The sequence below is a fragment of the Manis pentadactyla genome, chromosome 14, assembly GCF_030020395.1.
Source record: "Manis pentadactyla isolate mManPen7 chromosome 14, mManPen7.hap1, whole genome shotgun sequence".
Lineage (NCBI taxonomy): Eukaryota > Metazoa > Chordata > Mammalia > Pholidota > Manidae > Manis > Manis pentadactyla.
In genome coordinates, this window is record NC_080032.1 from 81,835,769 (window position 1) to 81,853,568 (window position 17,800).

The 17,800-nt window shown below is 38.8% G+C and overlaps 1 protein-coding gene across 1 annotated transcript in view; it reads left to right on the plus strand.

Moving 5' to 3' along the window:
- SMCO2 (single-pass membrane protein with coiled-coil domains 2) overlaps window positions 1-17,337 on the plus strand; it is an 86,221-nt gene extending 68,884 nt beyond the window's left edge. Inside the window, 5 exon segments of the mRNA XM_057491292.1 lie at window positions 4,859-4,995; window positions 5,664-5,813; window positions 9,597-9,747; window positions 12,297-12,457; window positions 16,282-17,337. Coding sequence (XP_057347275.1) covers window positions 4,859-4,995; window positions 5,664-5,813; window positions 9,597-9,747; window positions 12,297-12,457; window positions 16,282-16,480 — 798 coding nt within the window. The 3' untranslated portion in view covers window positions 16,481-17,337.
- Window positions 17,338-17,800: the final 463 nt, after the last annotated feature.

Genomic DNA, 17,800 nt, shown 5'->3' on the forward strand with positions numbered 1-17,800 from the left:
GTTTCCGTCAAGCTGTTAAGTCCCTGTCCCTTTAAGACTTTCAAAAAAGCCCCCGCTTTTCTTTGTCACAGGGGCATCAGCTTCAGCACCCGCTCCGAGGTCTACCCCCTGTTCTCCCAGTATCCAGGGCCCCCTGGGCATATACTGTGTCTGCGCTCTGGCCCGGATGGCTGGGGCTGGGTGTTCGGCAGTCCTGGGCTCCGACTCCCTCCCGCTCTGCCTATTGTTCTCCCGCCGGGAGCTGGGGGGAGGGGCGCTCGCGTCCCGCAGGGCCGGGGCTTGTATCTTACCCCCTTCGCGAGGCGCTGGGTTCTCGCTGGTGTAGCTGCAGTCTGGCCACTGTCCTGCGTCTTCTGGTCTCTCTTTTAGGGCTAGTTGTGTTTGTTGTATTTTCAAAAGTATATATGTTTTTGGGAGGAGATTCCCACTGTCCTACTCACGCCGCCATGTTGGCTCCGCCTCGACATTTGCCTTTTTGTAAGAGAAGATCATAAGATTTAAAGCTCAGATTCAGACAATGGGCAGAGTTAACCGAAGTTAAAAAAATTTTGTAGTTTAATTAACAAAACAGGCTTTAGCTAGACTGCTAAAGCTGCCATATCTAACCATTAAAGACCCCCAAAATATTTAGAAATGAGTATTTTGCTCTGGTTTCACATTTCCTGATCCCTGACACTGCTATATCCAGTGCTGATTTCAGGTGCCAGGGGAGTGAACAGACTTTTCCTATTTCCTGCTTTTGTTTGCATCTCTCACAAGCAGAATACATTTGCCTGCTTCTGAAATCTATTTCTTCTTCTTCTTTTCTTTTTTTTTCTTAACTGGAAGCTTGCTCCTCTTTTTCCTCTTCACCTTTTTCCCAATCCTCCTACCCCACCCCTTCGGCAACCACCCATTTTCTGTATTTATGAGTCTGTTTCTGTTTTGTCTTAAGCCTAATCATTTGTTTTGTTGTTTAGATTTCACATATAAGTGAAGTCATGTGGTATTTGTCTTTCTCTGCTGACTTGTCTCACTGAGCATAATGGCCTCAGGGTCCATCCATGCTGTTACAAACAGCAAGATTTCATTCTTTTTTATGGCCAAGTAATATTCCGTTGTATATTTGTACCACACCTTCTTTGTTCATTCGTCTATTGATGGACACTTAGGTTGCTTCCATAACTTGGCTATTGTAAATAGTGCTGCAATAAATATAGGAAGACTATTCTAAATCTACTTATTAAGTATCTGCTATATTCTGGGCACTGTAAAGTGCCAGTGACACATACATATAAAATCCTTTCCCCTCTGTGAGCTCACACACTAGTAGGAACTCAGACAAAATAATGGCTTTGTATTCTGAAATCCACGCTCAAAGTAGCAAATGTGCTTCCAGTACCTGGCAGGGGATGTACAGGCAGATGACCAAGGACTGTGACAACTGAGTTTTGAAGGATACACTAGATTGGAAGAAAGAATTTCAGAAAGGAAGGCGGCACATACAAAGACAGTGAGGCCAATGATAAATTGTGTCCTGAGAGAGGAAGGGTGAAAGAAGAGGCCTGACGGGCAAGCAGGCAGGCAGGCAGGACACTAAGGAGGTAGAGAGAGAGCAGGATGCAGACTGGAAGCCGAAACACCAACAGGAGAAGCAGCCTAAGTGTCCGTCAGTAGGTGAGTGGATAAAGAAGATGTGCTACATAAGCACAATAGAATATTATTCAGCCATAAGAAGAAAAGAAATCCTACCATTTGCAACAACATAGATGGAGCTAGAGGGTATTATGCTCAGTGAAATAAGCCAGGCAGAGAAACACAAATACCGAATGATTTCATTTATTTGTGGAATATAAAAACAAAGCAAAACAAAAGGAACAAAACAGCAGTAGACTCATAGACATTGAGAAGTGACTAGTGGTTACCTGGGGAGAGGGGTTAGGGCAGGGGGTGGTGGAGGGTGACGGGGGATAAAGGGGCATAATAATTTGCAATCAATCACAATGTAAGCTGGTCACAGGGATGGTAGTAAAGCATGGAGAAAATAGTCAATGATTCTGTAACATCTTTCTCCATTGATAGATAGCAACTGTGCCAGTGGAGGTGAGGCTTCAATAATATGGGGAACTGTTGAACCATGGTGTTGTACATTAGAAACCAACATAGGATTGTATATCAAGAATACTTCAATAACAAGAAAATGAAAAAGAATCAATGAGGAGCAGAGTAAGGCACAGAGTAGAGGCAGGAATGTCATGATGACCAGCTGGGGAGGACAGGGACTTAAAAGATGGGTGTTACTGGGCTTGGAAACGAAGTGCATCTGACATGGGCAATGAAAGGAAGAGGACTGGCTCCTGTGAAAATTCAAGGACTTCCTGGTTTTGGGAGAGGCATCTGGATTGATGGGGAGACCATAAGCAGGGTCGGGGCACCTGGCCAAAGTAGAGGGGTAATACGATGTGTTCAGTATTTCTCTCGCTGAGTTCCAGGTGCTTATGGACGGCCAAACGGAGACATCTGAACTCTTCAAAGAGCTGCACGAAATGGAAAATAATGCCCTCAGGCTGTTTATTTCATGCAAGCTCACTTTTAGTTTGTTATTAAACACATATACACACACACGTACAACTCCATCCTGCAGATTTAAAAAGATACTTTATTTCTACTTCCTGCCTTTTGACTCTTTTGTGGCATATTGACCATTACAGTGAATTGATTGATGAGAACAAGAAATGTCATCATAGATTATTGGACATGGAAGCCTAGGGTTGATCTGGATTCTGTGATGATCTGGTTCAATTGTCTTGTTACAGAACAGCAAACTGAGCCTTAGAGTAGCCAGGGGCTTCAACACCCACGTCAGTAGGAAAAGCCTTAGATCACAGGCCCCCCCAGTTTACATTCTGGTGTTCTTGCTCTACATCACAGTGTGTGTGCTGTTTCTGAATATTTCAGCAAAGATTTGAAATTGGGGATGCTCTTTATTCAAACAGAGGTCGCTAAGACATAGTAGAGTCATAGTCATATAATACTCGGAAAATCTAGCTTTAGTTTCTTCAGCTGTCAGCCTGATCGTGATCCTTACATCACTGGCGAGGTGCCCCTGGGCTGTGAAAGTGGCAGGAATTTCATAACCCTGAACCCAGGACTAGGGATGATGGAAGAGCCGTGGTCTCGGAACCAGAAAACCGAGCACAGGTTCCTGTGCTACTGGAACAAATCACCGCAAATTTGGTGGCTTAGAACAGTAACAAAAATATTCTCTCCTAGTTTCTAGAGGCCGGAATTCAGAAATCAGGGGGCCAGCCTTCCTCCGAAGGCTCTAGGGGGAATCCGTCCTTGGCCCGTTCCGTCTGTGGCGTCCGCCGGCGCTCCCAGGCTGTGGCTGCGGGACACGTGGCCTCCGTGTCTGCGTTTTCCCTTCTGTCCCTCATTAGGACCCCTTGTTACCCGCCTGAGGCACCTAGGTAATCCGGGATAGTCTCATCCCAAGATCCTTAATTTAATTACATCTGCAGAGACTCTATCCGAATATAGTCACTTTCACAGCGTCTCAGTATGAGGACACAGACATACCTTTTTGGGGGTGGCTGCCTGATCCACTGTAGGGGGTTTCCATACCTGCCTTTATCCACCTCAAGTCTATTATAATAATTAAAAGAAATAATGCACATGAAAGAAATTTATAGAGTTACTTCCTATAGTTATTTATTACGAATGTTAGTTATTCCTATTGTCTTAGTAATTTATATAGACGGTTCAGTAACAGACCGACCTGTTCTCCCGACTCCAGCTTTTTCTCCTTCTAGCTTAAAACACTTTTGCTGAAACACAAGCATTTCAGACCAAATGTCTTCAAAGGACAGAAGAAACATTTCACAGTGTAGTTCCCTAAAAAAGAGAAATGTTCAAAGATAAATTATTGTCATTTGTGTATGCAAGCAGAGAATTGAAATACCAGAAAATTCCTTGGATGTTTTTCTAGAACAAAGCAAAGAAATAAATGTTGTGGGTCAAATTGATAGAGTAGGCATTTTTTTATTATGAAAAAATTAAATAAAAAGAAAACTTAGAATTATATGATGATTAATCATAGTCTCACATTTAACTTATTTCTTACACTTGAATTTTAAAACTTACCATTTAAAATTTACCATTTGTCCTATTTGCTTAATCTTTATATATGTAAGTAGATGGAAATTTGTGAACCATTTAAAAGTAGGTCAGAGACAGCATGACACTTCATCCCTGTTTACTTCGGAGAGCATCTATAAAAATGAAGATTTTCTTCTACATAATGAAAATATCATTATCACATTAGGAAAATTAGCAATAATTCCATAATATAACCTAATATCCTCAATTCTCCCAATATTCTAATTTTTTCAATTGTCCACCAAATGACTTTCATAGCCCATGTTTTTTTAAATCAGCATCTAAACAAGATCAATGCAATGAATTTGGTTATTATATCTCTTTAGACTCTTTTAATAAAGAACAGTCTCACTTCTTCGTTTTCCTTGACATTGACTTTGTTGAAGAGACCAGTCAGTCACCTTATTTAAGTGGAGTGCTAGAGTCCGTGGTCAGGTGGAAGTCTGTTACTTATCAGCCCTGAAAAGCGCTCTCTTGTGGACCCTGACATTTCTCACATTCCCGCCCCAGCCTTCCTCTGTCCACACAGCAGAAGGGCATGCCTGCTTACCTTACAAATGCATTAGAAGGCTCCAGTCTCGATCGGGCTATGTACTTGCTCTGAGAGAAGGGGACATGGGCAGGCCAGAGGGACCACCACCTCTTGTGGTAACCCTTTTGCTCTGCTTTGCTTCTTCCATAGAAATAAATTTATTTCATAGAAATAAATCATCTTTATCAGGGTATGTTGCAGCTGGAGGCTGAGAATGACCAGGACCTGCTCAGTGAACAGGCTGAGCAAGGAGTGGATCAGGCTCAATGTGAGGATCCTCAAGTGTCCACATCTTTGTGGTTTTCAGAGCAGGACGTCTCTGAACTGTAAGCTTGGCACATGCAAGAGGGAACACTTATTGTGTTTTGTGGAGGGGAAAATGAAATTTAACAGAGAACTTATGGAAAGCCTAGAAGATTTAAAATCCATACATGTCTTGAACCATGAAGCACTCATGTGCACAAGTAAGTAACCACCTATCTGTTCCAGCAACAGAGTAAGGACATTTCTAGAGATATAGGCAGAGCCATGCAAGCTCTTTTTTTGGAACCTGAGACTTATACATACACACCTTGTCACTCTCAGATAATTTTCTCAATGTGAAAAGTATTATAATTATCCTTAAAAATATATTGTTAGGCCCCTGGAGACCCTTACCCCTTGTGTGCCTCTTCTCCCCCAACAAGATGCAACCACTGTTCTGAAATCAATACCTAACATTCACTCCATGCAGGAAAATGCAAAATATATCCATTTTTAAAAAACTAAATGTAAAATATACTTTCTTTTCTCCAGCTTTATAAAAATCTGCTCAAGTGGGACATCAAATAAGAGCCCAAACTTGTTTCTTGAAGCCTAACTGCCTGTCTGGCCCATTTTGGTAACAGAAAATGAATAAGCAGATCAATTGGCCATTCAAAGGAAAAAGGTTTGGGGCCATGTGAGATCTTTCTCATTTTCTGCCTTAGAACTGATCATAATACTATTTCTGCAGGAGTCAGGAGACCACATTTTTCAAGTTCAACCATTAGAACACCCAGATGGGTCTTCAAGTGAAAGAACTTGGAGCTGACCACATAGGCTGGATGGAGAAAATGAACAATATTATACAAAAAGTAAGCCTAACAGAAAACACAGTGAAGAGGTAATTGTAGGATCTCAAGATTGGTCAGAAAAAGTGAAAATTTTCAGAGCTTCAGAAATTTAAAACACTCAAGGTTTCAGGTGGGAAGGTCTTTGGGGAAGTGTTTAAGGTAAGAAGTACAACGTCTTAGGGACAGAAGTCCATGTCATAAAACCTCAAAGTCTGCATTAAAGTCATCTGCATATCTGTTCTCCTCTCAAGGGAAGGATTCACCTCACAGACTTCCTTTGAATCCACACGAATAGTTACCAAAGGGGAGTCTTCGAGCCCCCAGTGACCCTTCAGCTTTTGCCAGTATTGTTCAAAGGGAGCCAACCAGCATGACAGGGAAACAGTTCTTAAGTATATCTGTTAATGTTATCTGAACTTAAGCGGAAAGCTTCAGAATGGAACAGAAAACATAAAAGTAGTTGTTATTTATCCAGTCACTGGTATAAAAAGAGTGGGCTTTGAAGTCAGAAGGACCCAGGTTTGAATCCTGACATTGATTTGTCTTAAATAAGTTAGTCAAGCTTTCTTAAGCCTTGACTTTGCTGTTCAGTAAAAAGGAATGAATGACAGCCCACCTCAGTGGTGCCATGGTGTCTGCAGATTTCATAGTGATAAGATTTTTAACTTCATAAATGTACTTTACTTAATGATATGTAGGGCTGCTCAGGCTACTAGCTCTTGAGTATGCTTTAGTGGTAGACTGTCCTTTCCTGGAGTTTGCCTATTTCGTCTAAATTGTCAAATTTATTGGCTTAAAGTCATTAATAATGTTCACATATTTTTTATGTTGAAGTAATTACACATTCACAAAATGTTTCATATAAATTTCCAGGATAGCTCCATGCACCCTTCCCTCAGCTTTTCCAAATGTCTTGCACAGCTCTCGTATGCCACCAAAACCAAGAAATTGACATTACTACTACCAACAAAGCTTATTCAGACTTCACCAGTTATATGTGCACACTCATTGTGTGTGTGTGTATAGTTCTATGCAATTTAATCATATGTGTAGCCTTGCATAACCACCACAATCAGTAGTCTCACCTGTACTTCTGCACAAGAGTCCTTTGCTACCGCTTTATAGCCACACCCATTCTCTCTCACCCAGCCCTAACCCTGGCAATGACAGATCTGTTCCATGTATCTATAATTATGTTATTTCATAAATGTTGTATAAGTCAAGTCATGCACTAGTGTCCTTTTGAGACTGGCTTTTTCACTTAGCATAATTTCCTTGAGGATCATCCAAGCTGTCGCATGTGTCAGCAGTTCCTTCCTGTTCATTGCTGAGTAGTATTCCATGGTAGGGATATATATATCCTCACCCAACAGAAGACAATTGCATAATTCTAGTTTTTGGCTATTAGGAATAAAGCTACTTTGAAAATTTCACATACAACTTTGTGTGAAAATGGGTCTTCATCTGGGATAGTTTTCCAAGAGTGAAATTGCAGATGATACGGAAAATCTGTCTTTAGTTTTGACAGGATCTGCCAAACTATTTTCCTTAAGGGAAAAGCTTCTCTTCTTAATCTTTGTATCCCAGGACTTAGCAGTACAGAGAACACATGCAGGAAGTAAATATTCATAAAGAACCTCATCCTTCAAATGTAAGAAATATATCTGTTTGTCTTTGATGTTTTCATGAAGAAAGAGTTTGGGTTGTTTTTCACAGTCTCTGAAGTTTTCCTATTATTTGGTCTCCTTGCATTCCTTAGAGACTCTTTTCTGAGAAAGGTTTGATTTTCTCTCTTTTTTTTTTTAGAGCCATAGAATGATAGAAAGGCAAGGACCACTTTTGGATAAAGAATTTGGCTTTAGAGGCCTGGATGATAGTTTTTCTGCTCTGCTAAACTTCAGTCCTTTGAAGAAAAGACTCTTAAAAAAGGAAAAAGTCTGTTGTCTATATACCTCTTTTCATTGAAATTGCCAGTCTCTGCTTGAGCTCAAATCAAAGAGTTTAAATGAAGTGGACTTAGGAAGAAGTAAAGGAAAAATGCCTCTTTTATTGTAGGAAGGTAATGTTTATCTAGACCCCTCATTCATTAAAAGCCATCTGCAGACTATCCCCACACACAGATATATCACCAAGGAAAAAATTACTTTCGACCATGGTTTAGTCTAACATTTTGAAGTAGCAACCTCATTTTGTGCTAGTTGAAAAGTCAAGAGCATTTTCACTAGCTTTGTGCTTTGGAAATTGCAAACTGTGAAAGTAGGGAAGGTGACAAAGAAGGAGAATTACTCTGCTTTAGAAAATTTCCTCCAAAGTCAGCTGTATTATGGGAATGTGGATTTTGGTAGGAGGCAGGGCTGAGAGTGATGACTGTCAAAAGAATGAGGAGAAAGATCAGAGAGCACAAAGATATATGAAAATGAGATTAAAAAGAAAACACCAACAAGGGGCTGGGATACCATGAAAGGGGGAAGGCATCACACATATGTGTGGAGATTCTCCATGCTAGAGGTTCACGGCTTTGTACGCATCTTGAAAAAACAGGCATGGACTTGAAAACTAGAAACAGCCCAAATATCTGCCAACTGGTGTACGAATAAGTTGTGATGCATGTTAGATGATGGAATACTAGCCAGCAATGAAAAGGAACAGGCTTCTTATTCATCCAGCAACATGAATGAATCTCAAATGCAAGAGGCTAAGTGAAAGGAGCCAGGCTCAGACGATTACACACTTCATGATTCCGTTTATGTAACATTCTGCAAGAGGCAAAACCGCAAGAACAGGAAATAGATTAGTGATTTCTGGCGTTGAGTGGGGAAAGGGAGGAAGGGATTGATCAAGGGGTACAAGGACATTTTGGGTGTGGTGGGCATATTCCATATCTTGCTGTGGTCTTGATTACATGACCATGTTCATTTGTCACAATTCATAGAACTGTACACTTTGAAAAGGTGAGTTTTACCTTATATGAATTATATCTCAGTAAATATCAATTTTAAAAATTGACACAAGTTCTGTTCTCAGTAAGGCTGATGGGACAGACCACATAAAACCAAATGCAGTAATATGATAAACAAGGAACTTTAAATATAATTGTTACAGAAAGAAAGGCAGTAGGAAGGCTGTAGGTCTCTCTGGTGAAGAGAAAAGTGAAGATGGTTGGAACTAGATATAGGAACGGCAAACAGGGTGTGGGAAAATTAAAGGAGAAATAAGTTAATAAAGTTAATAAGTTAATAAAGTAATATCACATGTACTGGCTCATTTATTTCTCACAAAGAAATGGAATGACTCAGGAAGGCACAAAAGGGGAAGGGGAAATATTGATAAAATCACTTTTAAAATACACACATACAACACACACAAATTGAAAGACCTTAAAGCCGAGGAAAAAACTTTGAGATGGCCTTTGGATGAAGTCCATGAAGCTTTCTGAAATTTTCACACAAGTATCTAGATTTTCATTCTGAGACTAATTCCTACCTCAGTTATCTTTGATAAGTACTGTGTAAAGATATTTACTATACAAATAAACTAGGGTGCCAAGTGAAATATGATTAGCACATCACAGCTCCTTTCTAAATAATTAAATCATGCAGTCCAAGGGCTGGTGGAGAAGAACTTGGTAGAAGGGAGTGGCCTGTACATTCCCTATAAGCTGTTTGAGGCCAAACACGCTTTATTATTTGTATCCAGCCAGCACAATGCCTGGAGCAACGGCCGCTTACATAGTGTGGCCAATAATACCTCGTTAATATGATTTAATATTGATTTTGGTGATCCATACCCAGAACAGTATGGAAAAAAACCTTCTGTTAAATCTCAAAATTTTTTTTTATCATGAATGAGCTTCTCAAAATTGTCTTTTGTTTTGTTTCAGTTCCACACATTCATTACAACTTTGGTTTTATACCCTTTTGTTTAAAGGAGAAGATCATGGAAATTAAGAAGCAATTAGGAAAAATAGATGACAAATTTGTCCAGGTAATGGTAAAATGGCTTTATAATTAAGGGGAAAAAAACAGTTCTTCAAGGAAATCTCTGATTTAGAAAATTTTTGTGAATGGAATCTAAAATTTGATGAAAGATAGAATTTTTAACCTAGAAGGGAATTTAATGCCATTTTGTTTCTACCCTCATTTTCAGAAAAGAAAAGCACAACTCAAAACCATGAAGTAATTTGTCCATATTTCCAGATGAAAAGAACCAGTCTCATTCTTGCCCTACCATTAAAAAATATATGTATATTTTTCTTCTAACAAAAGTAATACATGCTTATTTTAATGAGTCTAGTAACCATAATGTTCTTCATGTAATTGTAGTTAATGATAATAAAGTGAATTTTTAAAAAGCATTATAGAACTATTTCATATAAAAATGAAAACTAATACCATCCCTCAAAGATAAACACAATGAACATTTTAGTATATTTGTATTCTTCCAAATTTTTCTAGACATACATTTAAGTATTGTTACTTTTTTAATGGGATTGTATTTTATATATTCTTTTGCAACTTGCTTTTTTCACTTAGCATCTTCTCATCAATTTTCTATGCCACTAGATTTTACCATTTCTCTTTTCACTGTTTATTGAAAGTAGGATTTGAGTTTTTGATTTATTAATTTTGTTGGATATTTGGGGCCTTATAATCAATGTTTGCCACTACCAACTATGTCTCAGAAATCCATATCTTAGCTTGCTTTTGCAAGTACCTCTTCAAGAATCAATTTCTGGAACCCATCTTTCTTGAATCCCAGAACCTTGTTGTTCTTCCTATAGCTCCGCTTTACAAGGTTTCCTGCAAGCCTATTATGGGATGATTAATTAAAAACCTTTTAAAAGCATTATGTACTCCTGACGTGTGTGCAGTTGGCATTCATGTCTTAGAAGGTTTGCCTTCAGCCCGTATCTTGATCCTACTGATAGAAACCAACCAGAGCATCTGTTACACTACCTGCCAACATATGGGAGACCTGGGAAGAAAAGAGAAACCAGACACTTTTTGTGGACCATTTCTTTAATAAACCATCAGGCCCAAATATTCTAATGAGGGCTTTCATTTACATGTTATAAATTTTAAAGTATTTAAAAGACATACAGTTTTTTCTTTTCTTCTCTGAAACATACTATGGGTCTCCGATTAGTGTCCTGGTGGAATTTTCTGCAGAAGCAAGAAAAGAGAAGAATGAATAGGGAGAATGATAATTTATAATAAGCTGCTCTTATGTAAATGTATACATCTAAATTATTAAAATAACTTTATTAATATTTTGGTCATTCCTCCTGCAATTTATCATGATTACACTGTGAATTTGCTCTAAGAGGAAGGATGTTTACTGACTACAAATTAATTTCAGTGAAGCCATTTGACAACTAAGTGGTGTCCAAATGAGTGAGGTTTTATTGTCTAAGGCAGAAAAATATAATTTTTACTTTACCCCAAACTGTAGGTGTCTTTTCAGGCAGATGCTTATAAGGAAGCTCATGAATTAAAGGAGAAACTCATCGCAAGAATAGAGGTCAGATTTTACCATTACACAAGTTTAAGTAACGATAAAATAAAAAAATTTTAATCTCAATAAAATTCTTGCCCTAGAAGTTGAGAGTCTACCACACACAGTTCTCTTTCTAGCCTCACACCTTCTTGTCCCCTCGCGGCCTTCCGATCAAGGCCAAGAGAACATTTCACAGGTCTGTACTCACAAGCTCTGTGCTGCTTCTACATCTCCTCCAACTGGAGCTCCTCCTCCGAGCCTACATTATCCATTCGTCCAGGCTCAGCTCAAATGTCATCTCCTCTTCCAGACCTCCCCTCAACTCTGCTGAAAAATGACTCCAGTTCTGAACCCCTCCCCCAATAACTTACACACTGAGGTAAAAGTGAACAGGTGAATGAAACAAGGAATGAGTGAAACAACCTATCACCTGCTCAGAGATGCCTAGTGGTCTCACCCATCCAGAGAAGGTGTTCGCCACCAAACCTCAGCCACTCTGCCTTGTCAACTTGTTTTCTCTTTAGCAGGTATCTATCATATCAAGCATAATTATGCATTTAGTTGTTTGTTGTTTGTCCCCCAGCCACTATAAATGCACATGTAAATCCTTGCCTATTTTGTTTAAAAATGCACATGCAATAAAATGCACATTCCTAGCCTATTTTGCTCACCACTGTATCCTAAAATAGTGCCTGGTAGGAGTCACTCAGTAAATATGTTTTGCATAGTTGAGCAAATTGAATAGATGAATTCAGTACAAGGGTAATTATCCTCCTACAGGAATAATCCAGTAGTTAAAGATTAGCATGTGGGTTTCGTTTAATTTTCTACTATGGTGCTACCTTACTCTGTGACTGTGTAAGTCTCTCTCTGTTGGGTGAGTGTGCACCTGCCAGTGACCTCCTCATGTGACTCATCTGCAATTTTTAACCTGGGGTGTCCTGGTGGAAAAGCATTCTGCATCACCTACAATAAGACTGGCAGACATCTGGGGTCACTTTTTTAAAAAATGATAGTTGATTGCTCTTTTTGTTCAGAACTTTTGCAAGGATATAAGTCTGATGAATACAAAGCTGGGAATGTACCAAACGCAAGAAGGGAAAACAGACCCTCTGAGTCCTGAAGAAATGGAACCTCTGCTTCCTCAGGTTCTACGACCCCCATTAGGGCAGAACTCTCCTCCCCGCATTACCACATGGTAAGAGAAAGGGGCCTGTGGGGGCTGGACAGAGGCCCCAACATGTATGGACTATAGTAAGACTGACTGTCTTCAAGGGTTGACTAAAAATTTTGTTTTACCTTCATTTGTAATTTATCTAGTCCTGTCTTTAAAAGTCTATTTGTTTATTAGAGTCACGGTATTTTTCTTATTTTAGATAAAGATCTATTGCATTAGGTTTCTATTTTTCTTATGGCTTTAAGTAACTATATATACATGAATCTTAAAGGATGGTGTCTGCAGGCTGTGAAGCAGTCACCTTCCCCAAAGGAACAGGCCTGCCAAGCAGATCTGAAAGCCTTTTCAGGGCAGGATGTCTGTCTTGTATAGTATCGAAGATGTCCCTATTTGGCAAATTCTGACTCTTTTGATTCCTTTTTTGGAGATGCCACACCATCATATATACCGGGAGCAATACCTTCCTCTAAGAAAACGTTTCTGGTTCTTTATCCCAGGTAGAAGCTCTATGTGTGTACCTGGCGCATAGTAATGACATAGAGCCCGCAGCATATTATTGCAATTAAATGATTTCAAATCTATCTCCTAATATTCCATGGGCCACTTGGAGGCAGGAATCTTGATCTTTTTGGGGACATGAAATATAGATGATGTTCATTGTGCTTAACAAATATGAATCAATAAATGGTAAGGAGTGATGTCAACAAAAATGGTAGAGTAAAGATCCCAGAAAATTCCCTCCTCATAAAATCAACGAAAGAGCTGGAAAAAAAAGTCAGCACTAACTTTTTCAGAGCCCTGGTGGTTAAGGATTTAGTATCCAGAACATATATAGTATCTAGTATTCAGTTTAGTTATTTATTGTTTGTCCCCCAGCTGCTATTAAATGCACATGTATTTCCTTGTCTATTTTGTTTAAAAATAAATTAAAAATAAATTAAATCTAAAGAATCTGGATACTAATATTTAGTGTCCAGAATAAAGAGCTTTTACAACTTAACAACAGAAAGGTAAACAACCCAATTTTCAAAATGAGCCAAGGACTTGAATAGATATTTCTTTAAAGAAGACACACCAACAGCCAATAAGCACATGGACAGATGTCCATCATCATTGATCATTAGGAAAATGCAAAGTAAAATCACAAGATACCGCTTTATATCACTAAGGCAACCATAATTAAAAAGACAGGCAATAATAAGCAATGGAGAGGATGAGGAGAAATTAAAACCCTCAATCATTGCTGTTGGGATTCTAAAATGGTGCAATCACTTTGGAAAAACAGTTTGGCAGTTCCTGGAAATGTTAAATATAGAGCTACCATCTGACGCACCCCTAGATATGCACCTAAAAGAATTGAAAACATACGTCCACACAAAAACCTGTACATGAATTTTCATAGCACTGTTGTTCATAGTAGCTAAAAAGTAGAAACCATACATATATCCATCAACTGATAAATAGGTAAACAAATTGTGGTATATCCATACAATGGAGTAATATTCAGCAACAAAGAATATTGATGCATGCTACAGCATGGATGACCCTTGAAAACATTATGTTAAGTGAAAGAAGCCAGACACAAAAGACCACATATTTTATGATTCCATTGATGTGAAATGTTCAAAATAGGAAAATCCACATAGATAGAAAGTAAATTAGTGGTTGCCAGGCATGGGGGTAGTGGGAAGTAGAGAGTGACTGTTTGCGGGTCCAGGGTTTTTTTTTTTGTGGGTGATGAAAATTTCTTGAAATTAGATCCCAATGATCATTGTGCAATCTTGTGAATAAACTACAAGCCACTGAATTATACATTTCAAAGGGTAAATTTAGTGGTATGTGACTTATATCTCAAAAAGAAACAGACAAATGGGTAAATAAGTGAATGCCTTTCAGTTATCACTTAATTATATTATATGTGCAGATTATAATCCAGCTGAGTCTCTGCATTCATCACATCACCACATTCTAGTTAAGATTGCCTGAGACTTTGACCACTCTCTTATCAGAGAACTGGAAACATACTGGCTCTGTTAAAGCATATTTATACATTATCTTTTTGAGGACGTTTATCTTGCAAACTTAGTCAATTATCATATATCAATTTTGTTTTAGCTTCAGAGGGTGGCCTTCTGGTATTTATCCACAGCCCCTCAGTTCCGTTTCAGTCCTCCCCTACCTAGAGACCTCAAATAACGTGAACATTTTGGAAGGTTAAATATATATACATGGCAAAGTTTGAATAAGGAAGTAGACATTAAAAAAATCAAAAGAATGTTTTCATTCTTTACAGAAGATAAATTCAAAATGAATGAAATTATTAATGACACTCATTTTTGGCTCTGTACAAGTGATATCATGAAAACACTTATTTCTGATTTAGTAACCATGATGTTTTCCAAAGAAAAACGTCTGAACTTTTACAAATGAGTTTTATATCTGTTCTTTTATTTGCTTAATAATAGGAAAACATTTTTAAAGTAACATTTGTGTTATATTGTAAATAAAAATCAAATGATTCAGTAGTGGCAAGAAATAAATCTGAATCCAGCCAACCCTACACTCCCCACTGAAGGAAAGAAAAAACTAGAAGGACACACTCCAAACCAAAAGAACGACTAACAAAATAAAACAAAGTAAAACAAAACAATTCCAACCAAATAGAAAGAAGGAATGGAAAAAAAGGTAGGGAAAGAAAAAAAACAGCTTATTATATTAAGGTGATGGGATTCTAGACTTTTCATTCCTCTGTTTTCCAAGCTATTTGTAATTTAGAAAACTGGTTTTTCTCTTGCAAAATGTAATATTAAAATGCGTTTCTTTGAAAACGCTCCGGTTTAGTATTTCCAAAGTGATTAGTTTTGGGATTTAGGAAGAAGACTATTTATTTACAAGATTCGTTTTGGTAGCAAGTTGTTTTCCTTTTCATAAGAAAGAACAAACCTAGGCTTAGTGCTCCATGAGGGCAGGACTTCTCTGCTTCATCTTAGCCACCCTCCAAGCCTCTTCTGCATGGAGTGTTTTAAGAATATTAGCTCTTTAATATATGTGTGAAGTAGAAGTTGACATTCGTGTAACTGCCAAGAGATAGCCAGTGGCGATAACGCCAAGAAACTTGGCTCAGGTTTATAGAATCCACTGAGTTGGTTCGCAAAGTACAACCGTAGCTAGCTTTAGCCGTCCCGTAGATTTTTCTTTTCTGAAGTGTATTATAGATGATAATTACTTCCAGGGCACTGGATTATCTCTGACATCTCTTCTTTGTGTTTTTCTGGATTTTCCAGATCTTTTACCCTAATCATGTGTTGCATTCACAATTAGAAAGTAACGATGCAAGCAAGGACTTAAAAGCACATAAATAAAATACATCATAGTACAGGACAGGAAGAGGAGTGCAGACTTGAAAAAGCTTGTATTACTTCAGAAGGGCGAGCCTGGTGCCAGGACAAAACTGGTGACAGAGCAAGCTGAAGTCCATTTGTCACAAGGAAAATCTAACTGCCTGTGTCTTTATTTCCCCCCAAACAGGCCTCCGCACCTCACAAGGAAGGGAGAGAAGGCAACCTCCTGTTAGACTGGGGGAAGAGCCTTTCAAAGGAAAGAGCCCACAAGAGGCAGGGTTTCATTCTTTCATGGCTAGAGGTGCTTCTTAGACTTTCAATGCCAATGAACTTAAGTGCTCACCTACTGCATGTTCCAGCTTTTGCAGATGGTAGCTGAGGTCCAGAGAAATTCAGTCACGTTCTTAAAGTTATAGAACCACCTGGGTGGAGGAACTAGGAGTCAGTCCCACCGCTGCGATTTTCCTCAAACTGCTCTAAACGCGGGTGTTTTCTTCCTTGTAGGAAACGCGCCCTGAGGATTTTCATCCTATTTTATGGCCTCACCTTCGCTGGACTTTCATGTTACATCCTATTTCTTGATCCTACATTTGTCTTTGAAAGGACGCTCCCTACCATACTTCGGCGCCACAAAATGTGGGAACTACGGGAGATCATTGCGCCTGTCTTGAATTTGAAAGTGGAAGACTTGTTACCCTCCTGAAGATACAGACGGTACTCTTAACCTACTGACTTGCTTCCCAGTAAAATTCTGGCTGTTTTTGTAGTGTGGTGGCTCACTTAATTTTCAAAAAATACTATAGGGTGTCTAGCAGAGGACATTGTACTTCTGTGGAAGTTGGTCAAAGTGATAATCACAGGTGGTCTTCCAGTCAGTGTTCCCTGTCTTCCTATTAACAAGAGTCAGACATCCTCTAAGTATGACAATTTTGAAAAGCATCATACAAAGAAGGAAAACGATTGGAACTTCACTTTTGTGAACTAGCCCACATCTTTTTCTGCTGAAGTTAGCCAGAGTTGGTTCTTTTGCTTATAATCAGTGGAAGTCTAATTGATACAGTAGTTCTGAATGCCAGACTGGAGCATTTTTATCCCTAACTTGGTGAGTCGTGGGGAAATAGTAAACCTTATCTGCAATATGAAAAATAGTTCTTATTGAACTGTGCAAGAAGACTAATAGAGCCATAAAGAATAAATTGGAAGAGAGCAGATGGAGTGTGAGAGATCAGGTGAAAGGCCATTTAGTGGTTCAGGTGAGATAAAGAGGTGGAAATGGGAATGAAAAGGAGATGATGGGTGGATTTTATGATTTTTGGTTACACAACACACTTGGGTTTGGAAGGGTAGTGAGGGTGATATGGAATGATGTCCCAGTTCTCCTCACATTTGAATAGATCATGAAGGACAGATAACATGTTCATGGCAGAGATGACGAAAAGGCATTTCAGAGATAAGAAACGTCATGTGTAAAATTTAGAAGCCCTGGATGTAAGGCGGAGTCAGGGAACTTGATAGGGCATATTGTTCAATCTATCAGTTTATACATTCCTTAAAAACAAACACCCTGCCTCATTCATTTCTGTGGTCTCTGGAACAGTGATGTCCATACACTGGTCCATTGACTGGATGTATCAGAATCACCTGGGGAGCTTTACATATTAGATATTTCCAACTTCATATATTAGATATTTATATATCCAGAAATTTAGATTCAGAAGAGCTGCTGTGGGGCCCAGGAACTTTATTTTTAAAAGTCTGCCCAGCTGAATCTAATACAAATCCCAGTTTGAGAACTGTGCCCTGGTACACTTTAGGACAATGCTGTGCACATAGTAAGTACTCAAACCTGTTGATGTAAACTAGGTTATGTGTTCTTTGTGGCTTTCCTCTCACCTTACCCAGTGTTGCATTCAATATTTGTTCAATGATTTCCATCCTAACCATTTTCCCAACGCCTCTGCCTTTTCACGACCTTGAATAATCTTCAACTTCTTTGCTATCTTTTTTTGTTTTAGAACTCCAG